General features: G+C 43.0%; 1 protein-coding gene and 1 pseudogene across 4 annotated transcripts in view; one reads left to right on the top strand and one right to left on the bottom strand.

The window, feature by feature from the left end:
* The window catches only part of THNSL2 (threonine synthase like 2), a 110,962-nt gene that overhangs the window by 72,218 nt on the left and 13,725 nt on the right, over window positions 1-25,019 (bottom strand). Inside the window, exons 2-3 of one of the 4 annotated variants that reach the window (XM_073562099.1) lie at window positions 13,051-13,203; window positions 202-432 (exon numbers count right to left, since the gene is read on the bottom strand). In XM_073562099.1, coding sequence (XP_073418200.1) covers window positions 202-424 — 223 coding nt within the window. In that variant the 5' untranslated portion in view covers window positions 425-432; window positions 13,051-13,203. Of the gene's footprint in view, window positions 1-201; window positions 433-2,718; window positions 2,803-3,096; window positions 3,427-13,050; window positions 13,204-25,019 lie in introns of those variants that run through there. The other 3 variants (XM_073562100.1, XM_073562096.1, XM_073562097.1) reach the window with 3 other exon arrangements.
* On the top strand, window positions 2,923-23,779 carry LOC141074840 (forkhead box protein I1c-like; annotated as a pseudogene).

Below are 25,019 nucleotides of genomic sequence, written 5' to 3'. Positions count from 1 at the left end.
CACTTTACGTAAAGCGCTCAGGCAGCGATATTATCCTTCAGATTAACCCAATCACTGCAGATTCTTAACATTCGGGGACATTTCCTTTAAAATGCTCTTAAGTGTAAAATATGTATTTAAGCCACGATGGTAATATACTAACACGCTCCAAAACACATTTACCTCTACACAGTGAAAAATTGAGGTCTACCTTTAACATACCGTTAAGCTCATTTCTGGTTATAGCATCAGGGGGTATAAAGAGAGAGCAGACTTCCTTCACTAAATCTTTGTAGGAGAAAGAGCTCCATGTTGTTAATGTTTCGGCGTTCAACTTCGGAATGTGCTGCGGCATAAATAGGCCTCCATCTGGAGCGAAACCCGAAAACAGCACTCCTTCAAAATCCACTTCTGACACTCCTCCACGTGTGCTAGTGTACTTCATACCTTCACCTGTGGGGTAGATAGGAATATTCATTACGTACAAGAATATACTACTACTACTATAATACTGCCCCTATGTACAAGAATATAACTACTATAATACTGCCTCTATGTACAAGAATATAACTACTATAATACTGCTCCTATGTACAAGAATATAACTACAATAATACTGCCCCTATATACAAGAATATAATTACTATAATACTGCTCCTATGTACAAGAATATAACTACTATAATACTGCCCCTATATACAAGAATATTACTACTATAATACTACTCCTATGTGCAAGAATATAACTACTATAATACTGCCCCTATGTACAAGAATATAACTACTATAATACTGCCCCCTATGTACAAGAATATAACTACTATAATACTGCCTCTATGTACAAGAATATAACTACTATAATACTGCCACTATGTACAAGAATATTACTACTATAATACTACCCCTATGTACAAGAATATAACTACTATAATTCTGCTCCTATGTACAAGAATATAACTACTATTATACTGCCCCTATGTACAAGAATATAACTACTATAATACTGCACCTATGTACAAGAATATAACTACTATAATACTGCCCCTATGTACAAGAATATAACTACTATAATACTGCCTCTATGTACAAGAATATAACTACTATAATACTGCCTCTATGTACAAGAATATAACTACTATAATACTGCCCCTATGTACAAGAATATAACTACTATAATACTGCCCCTATGTACAAGAATATTACTACTATAATACTGCCCCTATGTACAAGAATATAACTACTATAATACTGCCCCTATGTACAAGAAAATAACTACTATAATACTGCTCCTATGTACAAGAATATAACTACTATAATACTGCCCCTATATACAAGAATATGACTACTATAATACTGCCCCTATATACAAGAATATAACTACTATAATACTGCCCCCTATATACAAGAATATAACTACTATAATACTGCCCCTATGTACAAGAATGTAGCTACTATAATACTGTCCCTATGTACAAGAATATTCCTACTAAAATACTGCCCCCTATATACAAGAATATAACTACTATAATACTGCCCCTATATACAAGATTACTACTAAAATACTGCCCCCCTATTTACAAGAATATAACTACTATAATACTGCTCCCTATGTACAAGAATACAACTACTATAATACTGTCTTCTAGCTGTGAGATTGTGGGTCTGTGGTTCTGTGTTCTGGAGGAAGCCCAGGGAGGGGCCACCCTGTGTGGAGAAGCTCCCCAAGCAGGGCTCAAGCTTCCAGGCCTACACTGGGAGGAAACTCCCAATCTCTGTCTGCTGTGGATGTAAATCCTAAAGGCTCTTTTACACGTCCTGATATTTATGGTACCAGAAAAAAACAGTACCGGAGATATCAGTGTCTGTGTGTATGTCTGCACGTGTGTCATACTTGTGCCGCATCAGTATGACACGTACAGGCGCCTAGGAATCAGCGGTACTATTTGCGCAGTTCCCTGATGCCGTGTCCTGAAGACAACTCTCATCACTGTCCCCTGCTCGCGCTGCAATCAGCGCTAGCAGGGGATAACGTTGAGAACTGTATTCAGCTGATAGCAGCGAGAGCAGGCAACAGCTGATGGGAGTATTCACCTATGCTATGAATAAATAAATGTAAAAAAATTACATGGGCTTCCTCTGTATTTTTGGTAACCAGTGAGGCAAACCTAACAGCTTTTTAGGCTCTGGGAGTGAATATCCATGGTCCCTTACCAGCCTGAGAATACCAGCCCACAGCAGTCTGCTTTAGCTTGGCTGGTTGTCGCAAATGGAGGGGACCCCACACCTTTTTTTTTAATTTACTTAAATGAAAAATATGACATGGGGACCCCCTCTATTCTTGATAACTAACGTAGCTTAAGCTGACAGCTGAGGGTTGCAGCACACAGCAGTAAGTTTTGCCTGGCTGGTTATCAAAAATACAGGAGAACCCCACATCATTTTAAAAAAAAAATATTTACTTCTAGCGCAGGCGGCGACTGATGAATAATCCCATCAGTCACCATTTGCTCTAGCTGTTATCAGCTGAATATACTGTAATTCTCAACATTATCCCCTGCTAGCAATGATCACAGAGTGAGCAGATGAGAATGATGAGAGCTGTCTTCAGCACCTGACGCCGGGGAACAGCACAAACAGTACCGCTGATTCCCAAGCACTGGTACGTGGCACACTGATGACATCTTAAAAAAGATTAGAACCAAAACCAAGAAAAGAAATGCAGTAATAAAAGTAAGTTAACCAAAAAAAGAAGAAAAAGCAATGGTTGTATGTGAACGAGATGAGGTAAAGCAGTCGGCCAGACAAGGCCACCCAGTGTCCTGAGCCACAACAGAAAGCCCAAAAGGAATCTTCTGTTGAGAATCTGGAAAGTGGAAACCAGCATGGTGCACATAAGGTGAGGCAGAGCCCATCATAGGCCGCAGGTGTGCAGCAACCAGGGAGGACATCTCTGGAGAGGCAAACACTCTGGGAAATCCTGCAGCAAGTGTTGATCTGCATGGATGCACAAGGTCAGGTGGCAGCAGTAAAGTGCTGTGAGGCCCTGATACCAGTGATGGTTAACAACGAAGAGTCACTCTATATTTAAAGAGCCTGAGCCATTGACCAAAGTAAAGACCTAAGTCAGTGCATGCTGCGGCTGTTGGAGGAGATCCCAGGACTTCTCAAAAACATTGGTGAGTTACAGCACGAAAAGCCAATCCTGCAGGTAGAGAGAGACTGCAAGTAAGACCATGTATGAGAGCAGATGATCCTCACAAGGTGTAGACCTGGAAGATATGAGAAACTGTGTCCTGCAGAGGACGGGGCCCCTGGCAGAGAGATACAGAGACCAGGAACGGTTTCCATCTTACAGGTAGGACTTTGACTTTGAGTCAAGATCCTCTGATGTGGATTCAGGGTCAAACATCAGACATTGTCCCAGATGAACCGCAGCAGATAAGACTGGTGCTACAGGCTGCCAGTTTCTGTATTAGAAGCTGCAGCAGATCCCAAGCCGGAGTCTGCACTAAAAAGTATTAAAAATGCTGCTTCAAATCTGCATCATGTAAGGGGAAAAATGCATATAAAAAAAATTAGTGAAACTTGTTATTGCGTTGTGTGGTGTGGACAGCTGCAGGAAAAAAAAGAAATTAAGTAGATTCTGGCACATCCAGGTAATAAAAAAAAAAAAAAAAACTTTATTGATTAAAAATAGGTTCTGAGTAGCGATGAGCGCGCGTACTCGGATAAGATGTTCTCCAAGCATGCTCATGTTCCAATTGAGTTCTTATGATGCGTTTTTAATGCAAATTAAAAGCTGATTTTTAAAGTAGCTGCAAAAGCTATGAGAATTCAGAAGTCTCATGCACATGCTTGTTTTGTTTTTGTTTTTTTCGTGACTGAATTGGAAAACTGCTGCTTTTTTGAAAAGTGCAGCAGGTCCCTTCTTTCAGGATTTTTGCAATGTTTTGTGACCTATATTAAGCAATGAGTAAGTGCAAAAAACATTACCAGCAGTTTTGGAAGCGTTTGGTGAAGCGGCAAAAAAAAAAAAAAAAGCAGGAACATCAGGATCTAAAAACCATCTTCTTTTTTTTTTTTTTTTTTTTTTCACAGTTTAAACCTAAGTGTCTAGGTTCCTTACCTGAGCATGGCTTTAGCATTAGTACAATTTAATTAAATATTGTGAAATTGAACGACCCTAACGAATGTGTAAAAGTAAACCATGCCTAAAGCCCCCGTTACACTAAACGATGTCCCACCGATCCGACATGATGGGATCGCTGGGACATCGTTAGACAGCCCCAGCAATCAGGACCAGCGATGCTGGACGCTGGTTTGTAATGTAAACGTCGGGTATCCAGGAGCCGCGCTGATCCTGGATACCCGATGTTTACATTAGAAACCAGCGTCGCTGATCGCTGGTCTCTCACTGTCACGCAGCGATGTATGCTGGCCAGCGGGAGACCAGTGATGGTAAAATGGCCCAGGCCGCTCGAGCACAATCAGCGATAACCGGCAGGGGGCCGGTCGGTGATCCCCGTCACACACAGCGATCTCGCTGGCCAGATTGCTGATGTGTCACAAAATCACCCTTACCCACTCCATGTACTACCATTGCCTTAGGTAGACTATGCCAACCAATTCAACTCCCCCTGCTGTTTTTACATTTGCAATTGTGTATTTTTTTTTTTTCATGAACTCACAATTTTTTTTTTGTTCAGAATAGGCACCAATTTTTCAAACACAAAAATCTTTTTCCACTAAATAATTTGATCAAAATGACTTATTTTTCACAAAACGTTTTATGGTGTCACATAAGTTTTGCATCGGTGCCCTAATACCTTACATTGTCTATGCGTCTTCGGTGGAATCAAAACAAGCTGAACTTTGGGTTCCTTAAGGGTACGTGCACACGCTGCGGAATCTGCAAAATCCGCAAAAACCTGCGGTTTATCTGCGGATTAGCCTGCGGTTTTGCCCTGCGGTTTATCATCTCCACAATGGAGGAGATGGCAAACTGCCGCAGAAAGAATTGACATGCAATTCTTTCTGCGGATTTGAAACCTCGGAAAATTCCGCAGCGTCTGCACAGCGGTTTTTAATTCCCATAGGGAATAATGGTACTGTACACCGCAGCTAATTCTGCTGCGGATCCCCAGCGTGTGCGCACACCTTAAAAATGCAGCAAAATCTGCTTTTAGTCTGCAGCTTTTTTACTGCCAAGAGTTTTAGCTGCAGCAAAAAAAAGGCAGGTGTGAACCTCTCCTTAGGGACCAGTCAGATTGCCATATAAATTGAACTGCAATGCACAGAGGCCTAGCGGCCCTCCTGACCCATATACTGTTTGTTCTCCCTTACTGTAAATGTATTTAATTAATAAATGATTGTTTTTTTTCTGAAAAAAAAAAAAAACGGCATGGGCTCCCGCATAATTTTCCAAACCAGCAGAGGGAAAGCAGACAGCTGGGGGCAGATGTTTATAGCCTGGGAAGGGAATAATGCCTATGGAGCTTCCAGGATATTAATATCAGCTCACTGCTGTTTAATTAGCCTTTACTGGTTACCCCTTACCAACCTCGGACATACTACTACGCCAATGTCGGTATCCCCTGTTTTGATGTGGGCTCCAACTGTGAGCCCACATCTTTTCTGGAACATGTCAGCTGTTTTGAACAGCTGACATGTGCTTGCAATAGTCGCGGGTGGAATCGTGATCCACCCGCGACTATTATCTAGTTAAAAGCCACTGTCAAACGCTGACAGCGGCATTTAAATGGCACTTTCGGCCATCGGGCCGGACCCACATCACGTGATCGCGGGTCACCGGTGCGTCAGCATGACCACCCGAGGTCTCTGGAGAGCTTTATGGTTGTCGGTGCCGAATTGCTATGAGAGCCACCCGGTGGTTGCTGCTCATAACAAGTTATTAATACTGCTACATAGAGGCGATCTGCTCATCACCTCTATGTAGCAGAGCCGATCGAGATATGCCAGCTCCTAGCCTCCTATGGAGACTATTGAAGCATGCCAAAAGTAAAAAAGTGTTTAAAATATAAAAAAAATAAAAATATAAAAGTTTAAATCAGCCCCATTCAAAATAAAGCAAAAAAAAAATCACACATACACATTAGGTATCACCACTTTCAAAATCGCCCGATCTATCAATAAAAAAAAAAAGAATTAACCTAATTGCTGATTGGCATAGCAAGAATAAAATTCAAAACACTAGAACTACGTTTTTGTTTTTTTTTGTCACCATGACATTGCATTAAAATGCAGTAACGGGCGATCAAAACAACGTATCTGCACCAAAATGGTATCGCTAAGGCTACTTTCACATTAGCGTTTTTTAGCGCTGCTCTTCGTGCGCAATAGAAACGCATGCAAAAAATGCATCATGCGTTTTGCATGCAAATGCATTTTTTAGGCACATGTGTTTTATCCAGTTTCTAGCCATGTTAATTCTTTATAACGCATGCGATTTTAAACACTGGCGTGCGCATGTCTGCGTTCCCATAGACTGTAATGTGTTATTTTGACGCATTCCGTGCGCATGCGTTTTTTTACACAGTTGGACGCACCCAAAAATGCAACAGCTTGTGTCTGGCGCGCCTAGGCGCACACAACAAAAAAACGCATGCGCATGAAAACGCTAGTCCATACGACATTTCTGGGGTGTCTGGGGGCAGATTTTTGTAGTGGGGGGGGGGCAAAAACAATGGTCCCTTTCATGGCTATTAAAATTTGCCCTCACTCGCCTGCTTAACCTCTCTGGTTGACAAATTACAGCGGAAGCCCACGCATTTTCTTTTTTTTTTTTTTTTTTACAACGAATTAACTCATTAAAATAACAACTACACCTCCAAAATTTTGCACACAAACCCTCATCTAATTATTAGTCAGGGACATACAGTAAATCATTTCATGTTTTTTTTATATGTAACCATGTGTCATTTCATGTCGGGTTGGGGAATGATATAACAGAAGTCGGCAATTGAATTAGCGGCTATTCTGCTATGTGAACTCTGTGAAATATAAATATATATACATATATGTGTGTCACAATCACGTGTGTGTGTACATATATATAATGTGTGTGTTTGTGTGTGTGTGTATATATATATATCTATTCTTTTGTTTCTGTTAGAAACCCTGTCATAGGGCTCCATTATATGTCCATTTTGCAAGGCGGCGAGAATATCTCGGCATACGGATGCAGACATGCGCAAAATACGCGACCACACCTTGGTTACGGATGACATACGGAGCACTATTTAGGGGTCATTCATCCGTATTACGTATGTAAAATACTGACCGTATTTTGCGTCGGTTAGTGTGACCCCGGCCTAAGAAAGCAAACCAATCTTTACTCCTCCACCGAGAGTCTCCATTGGAGCTCTGTTTACCATTGCCTGCAGTGCTGTCATCACTAGAGATGAGTGAATATGGTCAAATAACGATCGCTGAATCCAAATTTGCCATATTCGTACCATATTAATGCCGAATTTTTGTTTGAATGTTTCTGAACTTATTCACTCATCTGTACTCTCATTGACTTCAATGGCGTTCGGCTATGTTTGGCGAATTTTGCAGATACGACGATCGTAATCCGAACCGATTATTGAAATATTCGCTGATTTCTAGTCATCACAGCAAATGCGGAAGCCAATTATTTAGTTCAGCGACTCTTGACCGGGACCTTCGTCTACATTGGCAGAGCCACTGAACTTACTAATTAGCTTCTGCTCTGCCGATGTGATTTCAGCGCCACAGATTATAACACACACAGAGAACAGCGGCGGAGACTTACTGGTGGACCTGCGGACAGAGAGTAGAGTTTGGATTGGTGGTTTAAGATCAAACTGCGTCTGTGACAAAGATTTTCTAAATGCGGGGGGAAACCCCTTTAAATCTTTCTTGCGCAATGCTTAACAATTTTGATGACTACCAGTATTCACAATGAACTAAACATTCACGTGGTTGTCAGATCAAGTAAAAATACCCACCGGTTGGACACCAGTTTGGTAAATGACTTAAAAAGCAAGCCTAAGTTAAAACCCAAATATGTAGATATTTTTCAGCTACATTTTGGAGTATTCCACTTTCTTCATGAAGCATTACTAGGGAGGTGAAAGTCCACGGGTGGGGCATACTGGTAGGTCTCCTTTTAATGTTTTGTTTATATAGAAATAAGACTTCTTAGTTCAGACTTTATGCTGCTCTACACTTCAATGAAGGAACTATGAATAAGTGCTGCCACTCTGTCTCCACCCTTGTGTGCACCAATGAGACAATCACATATACCCCAAGGGACAGAACCTAAGACATCAATGAACATCAGAAGGGCCAGATCTGTTGTCCACCAGAGAGTTACCTGGATGCACACTTCTTTGTGTAGATATAGATCCTTGCCTTTTGGAAGGAGCAGGTAATTTGTTTGGTCTTTGCCACCATTTAGGCTGTGTGCACACGCTGCAGATTCCGCTGCGGACCCGCAACAGTTTTAGCTGCGGTGTACAGTACCATTCAAATGAATGGTAAAAAAAAAAAAACGCTGTGCCGACGCTGCGGAAAAATCCGCGCGGATTTGCTGCGGTTTTGAATCCGCAGAAAGAATTGCATGTCAATTCTTTCTGCGGAAACCGCTGCGGGTTCCTATCTCCACCATTGTGGAGATAGTGAATCCGCAGGCAAAACCGCAGATAATCCGCAGGTCTTTTGACCTGCGGATTATCTGCGGTTTTTGCAAAATCCCTGCGGATTAATCCGCAGCGGATTCCGCAGCGTGTGCACACAGCCTTAGACATTCATGAGTCAGGGCAGTCATACAAGGAAATATCGTCTGGTAACTTGGTTCTTGAGTTTTGTTGACTATACGAATGATGGTCTAGATGGGCAGGCAGCTATATGTCCAAACAGGGGCATAACTATAGTAGCTGCCTGTGGGGCCCAAAGGTCACTTTGCCCAATATGAAAAGACCAACACTATTACAGTCTTATGATATTTAGTGACTCTTTTGGGGATTTTTGTATTGGGACCTAAGGGCCTCAAGTTAAGCCACTGTGTCCCTACTTCCCCAACAAGCCGTAGAAGGAATAAGCCACTGCCAGACTATTTAACATCTAACTTGCCAATTTCTTTTTTTTTTTTTTTTTTTTTTTTTCTCCCTACACTTTCCATTGAGGGAGAGTCCAAAGACCCCCATAAACATTTAAGTAATTTGCTTCGATTTTGGTGAAATTATTGTTTGCCGGATGTCTACTGAATCTGTTTGGGCACCTTTTTTAAGGCTAGTTTCACATGTGCGTTTAAGGCCGCAGCGGTGGCCTGCGCACGGCTGCCGCTAAGCCCCGCCCTCTGCCGTGCCTCCGCCAGTAGCACCGCCTACGGGCGCATGACGCTGCATGCATCCTGTGTCCCCTATCTTTAGCACTGGGGACACAGGCCATGCGCAGGTATGCATTTGGCGGCGCATGCGTCCTTTTGACGCTGCGCCAACGGCACCAAATTGCAACAGGTTGCTTTTGGCGCTGGTCGGCGCAGCGTCAAAAGGACGCATGCGCCGCCAAACGCATATCTGCACACGGCCTGCATCCCCAGTGCTAAAGATAGGGGACGCATGCAGCATCATGCGCCCGTAGCTCCGATGATCTGTTCAATGAAACTTCAAATAAATGTTTATTTCCACTCATTACCCCATGTAAATAGGCTCCGTGATCAGCCTGCAAACGAGCAACTAGAGGCAAATCCACAGATCTAAATAGAGTAAGTGCCAAAAGTAATGATAGTGTGAGCACTCGGAGCTAAGATCTTTCATGTGAACCGTCTCAAAATCATTGATCAATATACAATGGCTTGCAAAAGTATTCAACCCCTTTGACTTTTTACCTGTTTTGTTTCATTACAACGTGTTTTGAATATTTTTGTAATCTGATTTGTGTGTGATGCATCTGCACTAAATAGTCTAAGTTGGGGAAGCGAGAAAAATATAGGCATAAATTTAAATTGTATGGGAATAAATAACTAAAAATTGGCATGTGCATATGTAATCACGCTTTTTGCTATGAAACGCCTAAAAATTTATGGCGAAAGCAATTGCCTTCATAAATCACATAAGCTTGGGTAAAAGGACCAATCCAAGTGTCACGTCGGTCAGTATATACACTTTACCTTTTCTGAAAGGCCACAGAGACTGCAACACCATTAAGGCTGTATGCCCATGTTGCACTTTTTTTAAGCATTTTTGAAGCGTTTGTGCCAGATCAGACACTTCAGAAACGCTTAAAATAAGCTTCCCACTCAATTTAATGCATTTTGGCCTTTTTGTGCCAATGCGTGCGTTTTTTTCCGCTCAGAAAACGCCTAGCGGCTAAACACGCAGCATGCTCATCATTTTCTGCATAGGTCCGCGTTTATAGCTGTTTCCAGGAAACGCGTGAAAAAAACGCATCAAAAACGCGCGTTTTTGTGCAAAAACGCTCGGAAATAAAATGCGCGTCTTCTGGGAAGGAGTCCTTTTTTTGAGCGTTTTAAAGCGTTAACGTGGGCACATAGCCTAACAAGAGGCACCACTAACCAACACCATGAAGACCAAGGAGATCTCCAAACAAGTCAGGGACAAAGTTGCTGCGAATTACAAATCGATTGGGGGGAAAAAAAATCCCAATTTCTGATGATCCCCTGGAGCACCATCAATCCATTATCATCTAATGGAAAAAACATTGTATATCAACAAACCTGCCAAGAGAGGGCCACTCGCCAAAACTCTCAGCCTGGGCATTAAGCAGAGAGGCAGCACAAAGAACAAAGGTAACCTGGAATGAGCTGCAGAGTTCCCAAGCAGAGACTGGTGTATCTGTCCATACTACCACAATAAACCGTACACTCCATAGAGGTGGCCTTTGTGAAAGAGTAGGCAGTATAAAGACTTTACTTGCACACAAAAAAAAATAGTAAGGCGCGTTTATAGTTTGCCAAAAGACATGTGGGAGTCTCCCCAAATGTATGGAGGAAGGTGCTGTGGTCAGATGAGACCAAAATTTAACTATTTGACCACCAAGGTAAACATAATGACTGGTGCCAAACCAGCACCACTCATCTTCCCAAGAACACCATCCCCACAGAGAAACATAGTGGGATGTTTTTCAACAAGGCAGACAGGGAAAATGACTTGAATTGAGCTGAAGGTGGATGGTGCAAAATACAAGTATATTCTTGAGTAAAACCTGTTTCAGTCTGACAGTGATTTTTAAAAAAAACACAATAATTGAGCTTGGTTTAAGTTGGTATACATGCAGCACATAAACGCATGTTCACATTGGCAATAAAGCAAGTAAAACCTACAAGAGGCAAAATGAGCAAAAACCTTGCTGTAACTAAATAAGTAAAGAGCAAAAGTGCATTTAAATAACTCGGGGTTCTTACTAATACTGTGCTTGATCCAAAAATAGCATAAAGGTCAATTCACCATCGACAAGGTGACCCTGATCAGAATGGTACTACTCTGTCTAATATTAAACACCTTGCCATGTGTCAGAGTTGACCTCAGTGTGTGAATAAGGGCAGACAAGAGGACTGGGTCCTGACCTGTGGACTCCAGTCTTTGGAAGCCTTTAAATACAATTTCCAGCTCAGGAGAGGGAGGCCACACCCCGGCTTGCACAGAATGCAAAAATACAAAGAAAATACACAAAAAGTGAGCTTGGTTTGAGTTGGTATACATGCAGCCCATAAACGCATGTGTTCACATCGGCCATAAAGCATACAAAACCTGCAAGAGACAAAATGAGCAAAACCCTGCTGTAACTAAATAAGTAAAAAGCAAAAGTGCATTTAACATAGAGTTCTTTAGTAATACTGTTTTTCATCAAAAATTGCATAAAAGCCGTCCCACCATCGACAAGGTGACCCTGTTTTTTTCTTTGTATTTTTGCATTCTGTGCAAGCTGGGGTGTGGTCTCCCTCTCCTGAGCTAGTAATTACATTTAAAGGCCGGAGTCACACTACAGCGAGATACGGCCGAGTCTCGCAGGTTAAAACCAAGCTCTGGCACCGGCACTCCGGAGCGGAGCGTGCAGCTCCATGTATTGCTGTGCGGCTGCACGCTGCGTTCCGGAGTGCCGGGCGCCAGAGCTTGGTTTTAACCTGCGAGACTCGGCCATATCTCGCTGTGTGTGATCCCGGCCTAAGGCTTCCCCAGACTGGTGTCCACAGGTCAGGACCCGGTCCTTTTGGCTGCCCTTATTCACACACCGAGGTCAACTCTGACACATGGTAAGGGTTTTAATATTAGATAGCGTAGGACCGTCGCGATTAGGGTCACCTTGACGATGGTGGGATGGCTTCTTTGGTATTTTTGATCAAAAACAGTATTACTAAGAACCCAGTGTTATTTCGATGCACTCTTGCTTTCTACTTCTTTAGTTACAGCAGGTTTTTGCTCATTTTGTCTCTTGTAGGTTTTAACAGTGATTTGAGACTGGGACGAGGTTCACCTTCCAACAAGACCATGACCCAAAACATACTGCTAAAACAACACTCGAATGGTCTAAGGGGAAACCTGTAAATGTTTTGGAGTGGCCTAGTCAAAGCCCAGACCTTAATCCCATTGAGAATTGGTGGTCACTAGAGGAAACCATCTAACGTGAAGGAGCTGGAAGTTTTGCCTTGAGGAATGGTTAAAAATCCCAGTGGCACAGTGTGGCAAGATGTGGAAAGCTCATAGGGACTTAACAATAGCGACTTGCAGTGGCGAATGCCTTTAAAAGGAGGTTTTACAAAGTACTGCCTTTAGGGGGGTGAATAGTTATGCACACTGAAGTCTTCAGTTATTTTGTCCTATATGTTTGCTTCACAATAAAAAGAACCAAATGTTCACAGTTGTAGGCATGTTCTTTACATGAATTGATGCAAACCCTCAAAAAATACAGTGAAATTCCAGATTGTGAGGAAGGAATTCATGAAGAATGCCAGGAGTACAAAATCTGTCCATGTGAATCTCAACAGATCTGCTGACCTAGACTCTGATATCACTCACCATTATTAGAACTTTTCTGGATCTACCATTACGGACTCATACTCACTCACCTGCTAGAGACTCGCACGATTCTCGTACAAGTCTCTCGCGTGAAGACCTGGCACTGCTACCGGAACTGGAACTGAAGTGTGCGGCTACATGTACAGTTGTGGCCAAAAGTATTGACACCCCTGCAATTCTGTCAGATAATACTCAGTTTCTTCCTGAAAATGATTGCAAACACAAATTATTTGGTATTATTATCTTCATTTAATTTGTCTTAAATGAAAAAAACACAAAGAATTGTCCTAAAGCCAAACTGGATATAATTCCACAACAAACATAAAAAAGAGGGTGGACAAAAGTATTGGCACTGTTCGAAAAATCATGTGATGCTTCTCTAATTTGTGTAATTAACAGCACCTGTAACTTACCTGTGGCACCTAACAGGTGTTGGCAATAACTAAATCACACTGGCAGCCAGTTGACATGGATTAAAGTTGACTCAACCTCTGTCCTGTGTCCTTGTGTGTACCACATTGAGCGTGGAGAAAAGAAAGAAGACTGAAGAACTGTCTGAGGACTTGAGAAACCAAATTGTGAGGAAGCATGAGCAATCTCAAGGCTACAAGTCCATCTCCAAAGACCTGAATGTTCCTGTGTCTACCGTGCACAGTGTCATCAAGAAGTTTAAAGCCCATGGCACTGTGGCTAACCTCCCTAGATGTGGACGGAAAAGAAAAATTGACAAGAGATTTCAACGCGAGATTGTGCGGATGTTGGATAAAGAACCTCGACTAACATCCAAACAAGTTCAAGCTGCCCTGCAGTCCGAGGCTACAACAGTGTCAACCCGTACTATCTGTCGGCGTCTGAATGAAAAGGGACTGTATGGTAGGAGACCCAGGAAGACCCCACTTCTTACCCTGAGACATAAAAAAGCCAGGCTGGAGTTTGCCAAAACTTACCTGAAAAAGCCTAAAACGATTTGGAAGAATGTTCTCTGGTCAGATGAGGCAAAAGTAGAGCTTTTTGGGCAAAGGCATCAACATTGAGTTTACAGGAGAAGAAAAGAACACGGTCCCTACAGTCAAACATGGCGGCGGAGGTTCCCTGATGTTTTGGGGTTGCTTTGCTGCCTCTGGCACTGGACTGCTTGAATGTGTGCATGGCATTATGAAGTCTGAAGACTACCAACAAATTTTGCAGCATAATGTAGGGCCCAGTGTGAGAAAGCTGGGTCTCCCTCAGAGGTCATGGGTCTTCCAGCAGGACAATGACCCAAAACACACTTCACAAAGCACTAGAAAATGGTTTGAGAGAAATCACTGGAGACTTCTAAGGTGGCCAGCAATGAGTCCAGACCTGAATCCCATAGAACACTTGTGGAGAGATCTAAAAATGGCAGTTTGGAGAAGGCAACCTTCAAATATCAGGGACCTGGAGCAGTTTGCCAAAGAAGAATGGTCTAAAATTCCAGCAGAGCATTGTAAGAAACTCATTGATGGTTACCGGAAGCGGTTGGTTGCAGTTATTTTGGCTAAAGGTTGTGCAACCAAGTATTAGGCTGAGGGTGCCAATACCTTTGTCTGGCCCATTTTTGGAGTTTTGTGTGAAATGATCAATGTTTTGCTTCATTCTCTTTTGTCTTTTTTCATTTAAGACAAATTAAATGAAGATAATAATACCAAAGAATTTGTTTGCAATCATTTTCAGGAAGAAACTGAGTATTATCTGACAGAATTGCAGGGGTGTCAATACTTTTGGCCACAACTGTTTTTCTATGCCACTGCACACTCCGGTCCAAGTGCCGGCGGCAGTGCCAGGTCTTCATGCGAGAGACTCGCACAAGTGAGTATGAGCCCTTAATCCGACAGTTGTATTCCTGATAGTCTGAAGGTGTGTTACATAAATTATTGCTGCTGGAGAAACAACAGAAGCTTTGAGAGGAGAGTCAGGAGAACCTCATATTAACCCCTTAACGACCAGGGGTATTATTGGTTTGCATTTTCATTTTTTGCTCCCCTTCTTCCCAGAGCCATAACTTTTTTTTATTTTTTGGTAAAAATAGCCATGTGAGGGTTTATGTTTTTGTGGGACAAGTTGTACTTTTGAACGACCCCATTAGTTTTAAAATGTTGTGTAACACAAAAAGGGAGAAAAAAAATTCCAAGTGCAGTGAAATTGCAAAAAAAAGTGCAATCCCACACTTGTTTTTTGTTTGGCTGGTTTTTATCTAAGAAAAAAAAGAAAAAATATTCCAATGTTTGTTTAAAAAAAAAAAAAAAAAAAAAAGCTATTTTCCGAGACCTGTAACATCTCCATTTTTCTGGATCTGGGGCTAGGTGAGGGCTTATTTTTTGCGTGCCGAGCTGACCTTTTTATTAATACCATTTTGGTATAGATAATACTTTGTTTTGATTGCCCGCCACTGCATTTTATTGCAATGTCACAGTGACCATAAAAACATAATTCTGGATATATATATATCTATATTGATCGGGCGACTTTTGAATGCGGTGATACCAAGTGTGTGTGTGTGTGTGTATATATAATTATTATTTTGAAATAGCTGAAGAGCCTGGCGCTGCCCGGGCATAGTAACTAACTACGGTTAGTTATAACAAATAATATATATTGACTCTGCGCTCTCTTTCAAGCCACATACCCAAGCCCTCGCCTCCTCCTGCCGCCTCAAACTCAAATATTTCCCGGATCCGCTCATTCCTCAACCACGAAACCACAAAAACACTAGTGTATGCTCTTATCTCCCGCCTCGACTACTGCAACCTCCTACTCTCTGGCCTCACCTCTAGCACTCTGGCTCCGCTCCAGTCCATACTACACTCTGCTGCCCGACTAATCCACCTGTCTCCCCGCTATTCCCCAGCCTCCCCCCTATGCCAGGCCCTTCACTGGCTTCCTATAGTCCAGAGGCTCCAATTCCAAACCCTAACCATGACATACAAAGCCATCCACAACCTGTCTCCTCCATACATCTGTGACATGATCTCTAGGTACCTACCCGCAAGCAACCTTCGATCACCTCAAGATCTCCTTCTCTACTCCCCTCTTATCTCTTCTTCCCACAACCACATACAAGACTTCTCCCGTGCTTCCCCCGTACTCTGGAACTCCCTGCCGCAACACATCAGACTCTCACCATCAACGGAAACCTTCAAGAAGAAACTGAAGACCCACCTGTTCCGACAAGCCTACAGCCTGCAATGATCCTCGGTCTACTGAACCACCGCACGACCTGCTCTACCCTCTCCTACTGTATCCTCACCCATCCCTGTGGACTGTGAGCCCTCGCGGACAGGGTCCCCTCTCCTTATGTACTTGTTTGTCCCTTGTCTTACACATGTTTATTGTACCTGTCTATATTTCCCCTTTTCACATGTAAAGCGCCATGGAATAAATGGCGCTATATAAATGCATAATAATAATATATATTAATGTCGGCCAGAGCTACCGGACTACTATCCCTAATATCCCACATCATCCCGTCTGAGCCAGTAAAAGTAGAATAGTGAAATTGCACAGAAAAACGGTTCACTAAGATCCCAGGTTTTCTACTGATCAGGCTGATATTCTCACTTATCTGCCACCATAAATATCAGTCATGCTTTTCACTAATGGACAGGCACAAACCTTATACATTAGTACAGTGGAGAAACCTCCACACACATTTTCATGCACCGTCAACTGAGTTGCTCATGGATGTAGTATAGTATCATATTTAATGGGTTGTTATGGGAAAAGCATTACATCTTAGGCTGGTTTCACACTTGCATTTTCTTGCGCTGTATTTTTGCGCAAAAAAGGCATGCTTTTTTTTCCTATACTTAACATGGGTGCACATAGACATGCGTTTGTACGCGAATGAGCTTTTTGTAGTGTGCGCCCGGGCGCGCAAAATGCATCCTGTTGCATTTTTTGTGCGTTCAACCTGTCTAAAAAAAAAAAACGCATGCGCACGCAATGCGCAGAAAATTCACCCAAAAACACTATAGTCTATGTCAGCCCAAAAAAAGCATGGGCAAAAACAAAAAAAGCATACAAACGTATGATGCATTTTTTTATGTGCATTTGCACTTCACACGCAGCGCAGCACAAAAAAATGCAAGTGTGAAAGTAGCCTTATATGTGTATATTCAGGTGAATTATGGGGAAAGTAGCACTTTAAAAAAACTCACAGCATCAGAGCACAGTAACACATCAATAATGCATAAAAATGTCTGTGAGAAAATATTCAATCCACATGACATTGAATGTGTGCACTTTCCTACATTCATGTGTGTCACTTAATGATACCACACGAGGGGGGGGGGGATTCATTTGTCATGTGCTCTGTGCTCCTTTCTGGGGGGGCAGACAATGGCTGGGAGCTTATGTTCCCAGGGATGCTAGATTTCTCCCACCATATCAGTGTCTGCTGAGGTGTTGTCAAGTGGGAAAACTTGCTCATTGCAACCAATCACAGCTCAGCTTCTTTTAACCAGCTCTGGTGAAATGAGAGATGCTTAGTGATTGGTTGCAAGGAAAACTGTTGGTCATAGCAACCAATCACAGCTCAGCTTCTTTTGAACAGCTCTGGTGAAATGAAAGATCCTTTGTAATTGGTTGGTGATACACACATACATTCATTTTTATATAGAGAGATGGGCAAAAGCTGGTGATTTGAACATATATATATATATATTCCAGCAACCCATCGGCGACCCGCGGTCATGTGACACATGCGCCGATGGGAGGAGGATAGGACGCGGTTCCTGCGCGTGCATGTTAAATGCCGCTGTCAGAATTTTGACAGTGGCATTTAACATGTTAACAGCTGTGGGTGAATCGCAATTTCACTCGCGGCTGTCCCGACACATGACAGCTGATCTGATCAGCTGTCATGTCTCAAAAGGTGCAGGCTCATCGCCGGAGCCCACACCAAACAGGGGGAGTTGTCAAATGATGGGCTGTGTCCGTCATTGGACGTTAAGGGGTTAAACAGTCTTATGGCTCCCCCAAGATTGCCAGGTTTGGATGAGATGTATTTAAACTTTTAAGCCCATTCGAGATGAGACAATTAAAGGGAATCTGTCACCCCATTTTTTTCAGCTGCCAGCACCGCCATTAGGGGCTTATCTACAGCATTTTGTAATGCTGTAGATAAGCCCCCGATGTAACCTGAAAGATAAGAAAGAGTTGTTATACTCACCCCGGCGTTCGGTCCGGTTCGATGGGTGTCGGCCGTCCCGTCCGGCACTTCCCATCTTCATACGATCTCCTTATTTCTCCCTCGGCTCTTGCGCAGGCGTGCTGCTCTGCCCTGTTGAACTGCCCTCAACAGGGCAGATAAAGTACGCCTGCATGGAACCGAGGGAGAAGCAAGGAAGAGGACGTCATCGCTAGAAGATGGGAGGCGCCGGACCGTGACACCCACTGCACCCGGCCCCCCGGTGAGTATAATCGAACGTGTTTTTCTTATCTTTCAGATTTCATCAGGGGCTTATCTACAGCATTACAGAATGCTGTAGATAAGCCCACGATGGGGATGGCAGCAGCTCATAGGGCTAAAATGGGGTGACAGATTCCTTTTAGTTTGCAGGTCCAACGGCCAAGTCAACTTTCTATGGCTGCTGGACTTGAGCCCTGCAAAGCATTTTTCCCTTGAGTGCATCCTTGGCTCCTCGTTTCATTAGTCAGCCTTGCATTATGTCGTTCATGCATCAACCCCCCCCACCCAATCCGACTAATCAACAGTGGAGCCATGGCTGCTGTCAGGTAAGAGCCAGTTCACAGGTCTCCCATCCAGTGGCTACAGAATACTAACCTGGACACTAGATCGGGGTCTGGCAAGTTTATTCTCTCATCTATAAAGCCTATATTAAAATATGTTGAATATGACCATGACAGATGAGCAGAACTGTTGTCTCATTGGGTCTTAATCATTTTGTCTTACTTTATTACTATTTTCCCTAATTGTCGCCATGTGCCAGTCTGTTCTTAAAGTCTTTTTCCAGCCCCTCTAAGCCATGAACCAGTTATTTAGTGGAGAATTCATCATTGCCATCTGACAAGCTATCTCACTGATGTGGATTACCACAATGTCCCATGTGATGAGTGACAATAAAGGCATCAGGTCCTAACAACTTGCTCTTAGCTTCAGGCAGGAGGAGGCCGGGCAGGAGCCGCTGCTGATAAGGCGGCCCCATCAATAGTGGGGAAGAGACAGAAGGTCGGGAGTGCAGCAGCTCTGGTGGTGGTGAGGCGGCAGAATGGTTATTGCAGAATAGTTATTTTACCAAACATTCTCCAATTCTTCCTGAATTCAGCAGCTAGGGTATCTTTGTCCAGACGTTACACCAATGGCTCCACCTTGTGCCAGTCATTGCACTGGTTACCCTTCCACTACAGAGCACAATATAAACTCATCAGTCTCACCAACAAAGTTCTCCACATTTCTGCACCACCATAAAACTCCTCCCTCATCTCTCTATCCACCCTATCCGTGACTAAGACTAACCTGCTCCATAGTCCAAACCTTCCTCTTCTGGATCCAGGACTTCTCTCATGCTGCATGAGGTTTCTGGAATGCACCACCCTGGAAGATCCGATTTATACCTAGCCCCCACATTTTTAAGCATACTTCAAAAATGCATCCCTTTAGACAGGCTTCTCACTTCTCTAATCTAAATCTTCCTTGTTCCCCCCACTTCTAAATTTTTTTTGCAGAATCTGGTCCCTCTTATTAATCTGTCTCCTCATCTTCCATGCGCCCAATATCACTTGGTAACTGACTATACCTAGACAGATCCTGGCTGGTGATGGGCTTATGTAGCTTTGTCATAACCCCTATTTATTGTAACGTTGGCTGGACCCTACATGACAAGCACGTGTTACCTATAGTGTCTCACCCCCCCCCCATATCCTTAGAGTGTAAGCTTGTGAACAAGGCCCTCACTCCTCCTGTAACTGGTGAACTGTGTTACTTTGTAATGTCTTTATTGTCTGTACACTTCCACGCTTAGTTGTAAATTGCTGCCGAATATGTTGGCACTATAGAAAATTACTTGTTTCAAGGAATAATTGTGGTGCCCCCAGGAGTATTGTCACCACAGTGGCTTTGCCTTCCTCCAGGGGAGAGTAATGCCAGGCTTGGGGGCAATGATGGGTCTTTCTCGCAGTCAATCCATGCATGCAACACAGTTCCACTCCAGGCCAGCAGGGGGAACTCTGAACTGGGATTAAGGGGAGAAGTGCTCTGAGGGCCAAGAGGATGGAGTGGTCAGTTAGTCTGCGGAGGGTGAAGTGTGCAGACGTGTAGAGAGAAGCTGGAGGGTGAGCTGGGAAAGGACAGCTCCCTCACAGTGAGTGCATGAACTGGAGCCTGGTCTCCACGGTTGTACGGATACTAACGGTCCTACAACAGATACCAGAGGAGTAGGAGGCTGTAAATGCCCTACTCCCATCTAAGACTTGAGGGCACAACAGCAGCTTGGATAGAGAGCCGGGACTCAGGCTACAGCTGTCTGCCGTGCAAGTAAGGTTCTTGAGAACATCTGACAGGAGGAACTTCAGTGTAACTCGGTACTAGGAGTACTTCATTCAAACAAGCGCTAGGAAGGAGACTGCACAGCCTATCTGCTGAGAGAGAATCCCTGAGTTGTTTCCAGGCTAGCCTACTCTGTTAACTGCAGTCCAGGGTCCTGATTACAGATGGTATCAACTAAAGGTACAGAAATTGCACCCTGCTGTGTCTTGTCTGCTTCCTACCCTTGCGGCACTGCTACATCCCCGTGCCAACCACCTCTACACTGCCCTGGGACTATAGCTTCACCTGTGGGGAGCTTTTACATCCTTGCTGCACCCTACCATCAGTCCCAGCGGATCTGCATGCAGCGTTGGCTTAACACCTCCCTTGCCGAGCACCACAGGTGGCGTCACAAACTATTCCATTAACTACATTCCCCCATTGATTTGGGTGCCCAGGGCCACGGACCGGGTCACCGCTGCTGTGACACATCCCGCTAACACAGGCCCGGTACAGAGTACCCCACAGCCCTGGGAGGGCGACCCAACATCATAGGAAATGTCCTACAGTGGTACACTGAGAAGAACCATCAATAGAAAGGATCCATTGTTACTGGTTCCTCTCTTTACCCAACCATAGCTCTTATACTGAAAAATAATTTGTGCAGGGCGAAACCTGTGCAGATTTGGTCCAATAATCATATTTGTCAAAGTTCCAGGTAGCTAAACGTGGCATGAATCTAACTAACATTCATCTCTCTTTCCTTCTCTTCATGCAGGTATGAATTCACTTCACCTGGTGTATTAACCCTTGGAAAGCCTGCATATTCACTTAAAGGCGAGATCTCTATATACCAACCTATAGGTCCTCTGCTGAGAATTACAACTAAATGACACAGCGGCAACATGGTGCCACAGAGGGGATGGTGAGCCCTCTCACTACATAAGACTCTCCTGGAGGAAATGCATCGAGAGCAGATGGCGCACCGGCGCCCTATCCTAGACCGGACAGGCTGAGCATTAGACCCACGCCAAGGGCACCTGTTGGATGGGATTATAGAACCCCTAGATACCACAAACATGGTGAGAGCGTTCTGATTTTTATGAGATGTGATTATAACTCTCACCATTGGATAGGGGAAGAATTAATTGTCAGTGTTGGTGATTTAGCAAGGCATACAGTAGATTGCATATATATAGGGAGCAGTAATAGCTGCCCCCCATATTATCAACACCCCTCTAACAGCGTGTATAGTTTACAAAGTGGTTGCCAGTAAGGATACCCGGAAAGGGAAGCAATGTGAATTACCCTATAAGTCTGTGTAACTGGCGGTATAGTTTTGTTTCTGAACTGTTTTTAGCAGTTTAAGCCCAAAAGAGTTTCATTTCGTGTTGGTCTCAAGTATATTTTATAGGAATATTTTAAAAGTTAATTTTTATATCCCTCATTTGCTATAGCACGAGAATTACAACTGGCTGACCAGAGAAAGACACATCTGCCCAAGGCCGGAAGCTCTTAAGGCCCAGTCTTCTTGAGGTTAGACACATAATGAAGAGAACCTTGACACTTAAATATGCTGTAAAAAAAATATGAACCCTCATCCAGCTACCAGTTAATCAGAGACATCCAGCTTCAAGCCTATACCAACCAAGACCAAAGTGTGCTCAGGGAGGTCCAGAAATGGCAGTATACTGTGACAGCTTCAGGATGTACCAGCAGCAGAACATGAATTCATCAGATACCATCCAATTATGGACTAGAGGATTGTGCGCCACCAGCAAACCTTTACTTGTGCCTCGGAGGAACTGGTGTCAACAGTCCTTTGAGCTACCTTAACAGCAATAACCAATTTCCATACATACCCGCCCAACATATGGATCCCAGCACCAGTTCCTGCCAAACTCATCACATTTTGGTGGAACAGATCTTAGCTAGTTGTCAGTCGCGTCCCCGGAAGAAGTAATGAAGATGGTGAGGCCTCCATAATCCTATTCTGCATTTATTGCCATAGGTATACAGAGAGCTCCATAAAGGAAACTAACGCTGAGCAACATTTGTCATATGTGACGGACAATTTCCCCTTCTATAAGAAGAATAAAGTTGTGTCAGAACTCTAGCACTAATAACTTAACCCTGAATGATTGATTCAAAAAAGTTTCAAGAGAGAAGAGATCCAGGTGAGAACTTATCAAAGAAATATGTTTAGTTAATGAGCTAATTGATTCATTTTTGACAATTCCTAGACTATTATTTCATTCTTTTGAAATTATTTTGTATAACTGGATATGGATATACTGTATATACTTCAAGAAGAGGGATAACTTATTGATATGGTCTCTTCCTGCTCCTAAAAATGGTGTTTTTACCTTTTTTGGGTGTCATATTTTCTTATTTTCTAAATTCAGCAGTGGTAATTGTTTGTACCGAGCTATCTAGTAGATAGAAAAAGGATAAAAACTGAGGGTATTCGGTGGTAAAATTCTTCTAATTTTTGTTTATTTCTCTTCTATCTACTGGCTAACATAATATTTTTATGTATTTTCATCTTTTGATTTATTTTTTTTTTTTACACTTTTTTTTCCCTTTTGGTTTTTCAACACTAAAAAAGTAATACTTGAACATTTTTCCCTTGTTCAGCTATATTTTGTGCTTTTGGTTATTAGACCTTTAGGTATATTTACGCCTACGTATTTGCCTGTTCCTATCTATTCCTAAATGAAACTACTGGTCCCTTGATTCCAACTGTGAAAAAATGTTGGACAATGGCAATTTACTGCAGGAAGTGAACGAGCAAATCAGACAAGATCACTGAAGCTGGAAAAGGTGACTTAACCACAAGTAATGAAAAAAACAAATTAACTCCATCTAGGCCAACGGCGGATCACAGGAAGATGTGAAGACTTCATCGCTAATGTCCGTTGCTTGTATGCCCTGTCTGAATAACTTTTTTTTAGCAATATGGCAAAGTAAGTTTGCCACCTGATGACAGGGTGAGCCAGCAGCTGTGACCGGCTGTAAAAAGTTTACCGCTAGTCACCACCTATTGCCACTAATAACAGCGAAAGACGGTGCACACTGATGGAAGTATTCATCAGCCGATGCCTGAGTCATAAAGTCTTCATGGCTCGAGATCGAGCCAAAGGCTGTTAAAAATGATATCTTCAACTGATCAATGACACCAAACTGAGTGGCATCAGGAGGGTCTAGTGGTTGTACAGGTTTTCAGTTAGATGCCATAGTACAATAAAAGAAGGATCCCCCCATATTTGTTTGGAGACCATTTTTTCATAGCATGCAATCCTAATTAGGCAACGTCTGCAAAAACCATTTCCTTGAGAAGAAGGCTCTCCAGAAGACACCCTGCACCAGTTTCTTAGATCTACCATTATTTGAGACCACTTTTTCAATGAAACTGTAGTTTCCTAATTCCACCTGAGCTCTAATGGTTTTAATCCCTACTCAAAATGAAGAAGCCAGGGACTGACAAGTTCTGTAAAGAGATTCATTGTCACGTGTTGACTCACAATTGAAGACATTTTCTTTCTGTCTCTCTCCACCTTCTAGACGAGAAACAAAGGCAAAAGTGTCCGGGGGGGGGGTCTAATGACAAAACAAATTATGTAAATGGTGGAGTGTGTACTGACAAACTGCAGAGCATGGAGAAAATCCATGTCATGCTGTGTGGCCACAATTAGTTTTTTGGGTGCGTTTTTGACGCTGCATATTTTTGCAATAAATATGCATCGCACTTCTGTTCCACCAAAGTGGATGGGATTCACAGAGATCTCAAGGCTACCGTGCTTCTTTTTTGCTCCGAGTAAACTGATGTGTTTTTTGTAAGAAAGCCACTGGCTGAACACTTGAACTAGCAGCTTATCTCTGAGAGGACAATATTATCAGAGTTCCAAAATCAGACCTGCCCAATCAACCGCTCTCCTGACCATCAGTCAGCAGGTGCCCCCATATACATTAGACCATCAGCCAATCCCATCGATATCAGAGGGTTCAGCCGACATTAGTCTAGTTGTGTCTGATTTAAGCCCCCCCAAACACATTAACATTTTTTGCGATAGGAGTGAGGGAAAAAAACATACAATCATATGAATGTACTTTTGCAAACTTTAGAAACTCATGGTAAAAGACCACCTCGGAGATGTCCATGGGTCTTCGATAATGAGGACGTCTTTTTCTCAGACCTGGGCTACAAGCTGAAACAAATTGGATAGAAGCAGACTAGTAGCTGGAGCCAGCATCCCTGGGCCGGCTGCAAGGAACAAAAGGTCGCAAAGTTCCTCTGAATAGGTGGTAGCCCTGGACAAAGGACCAGCATAAGATTCAGGTCTTACCCAGTCCCTCAGGCCTATGAATTCTTCACTTTAAGTGGATAGAATTACAGATCTGTTAAAGAGAATTCACATTAAGTCCTCTGACCTGTTGCCCTATTTAATACTTTAATTATTAACCATTTGAAGACAGAAACACCCAGTGTGTCTTCCCTCCAGATCAGATAAA

The sequence above is a fragment of the Dendrobates tinctorius genome, unplaced genomic scaffold (assembly GCF_039654945.1).
Source record: "Dendrobates tinctorius isolate UK_male_01 unplaced genomic scaffold, ASM3965494v1 ptg000334l, whole genome shotgun sequence".
Lineage (NCBI taxonomy): Eukaryota > Metazoa > Chordata > Amphibia > Anura > Dendrobatidae > Dendrobates > Dendrobates tinctorius.
This window is presented reverse-complemented; position numbering and strand designations above follow the sequence as displayed.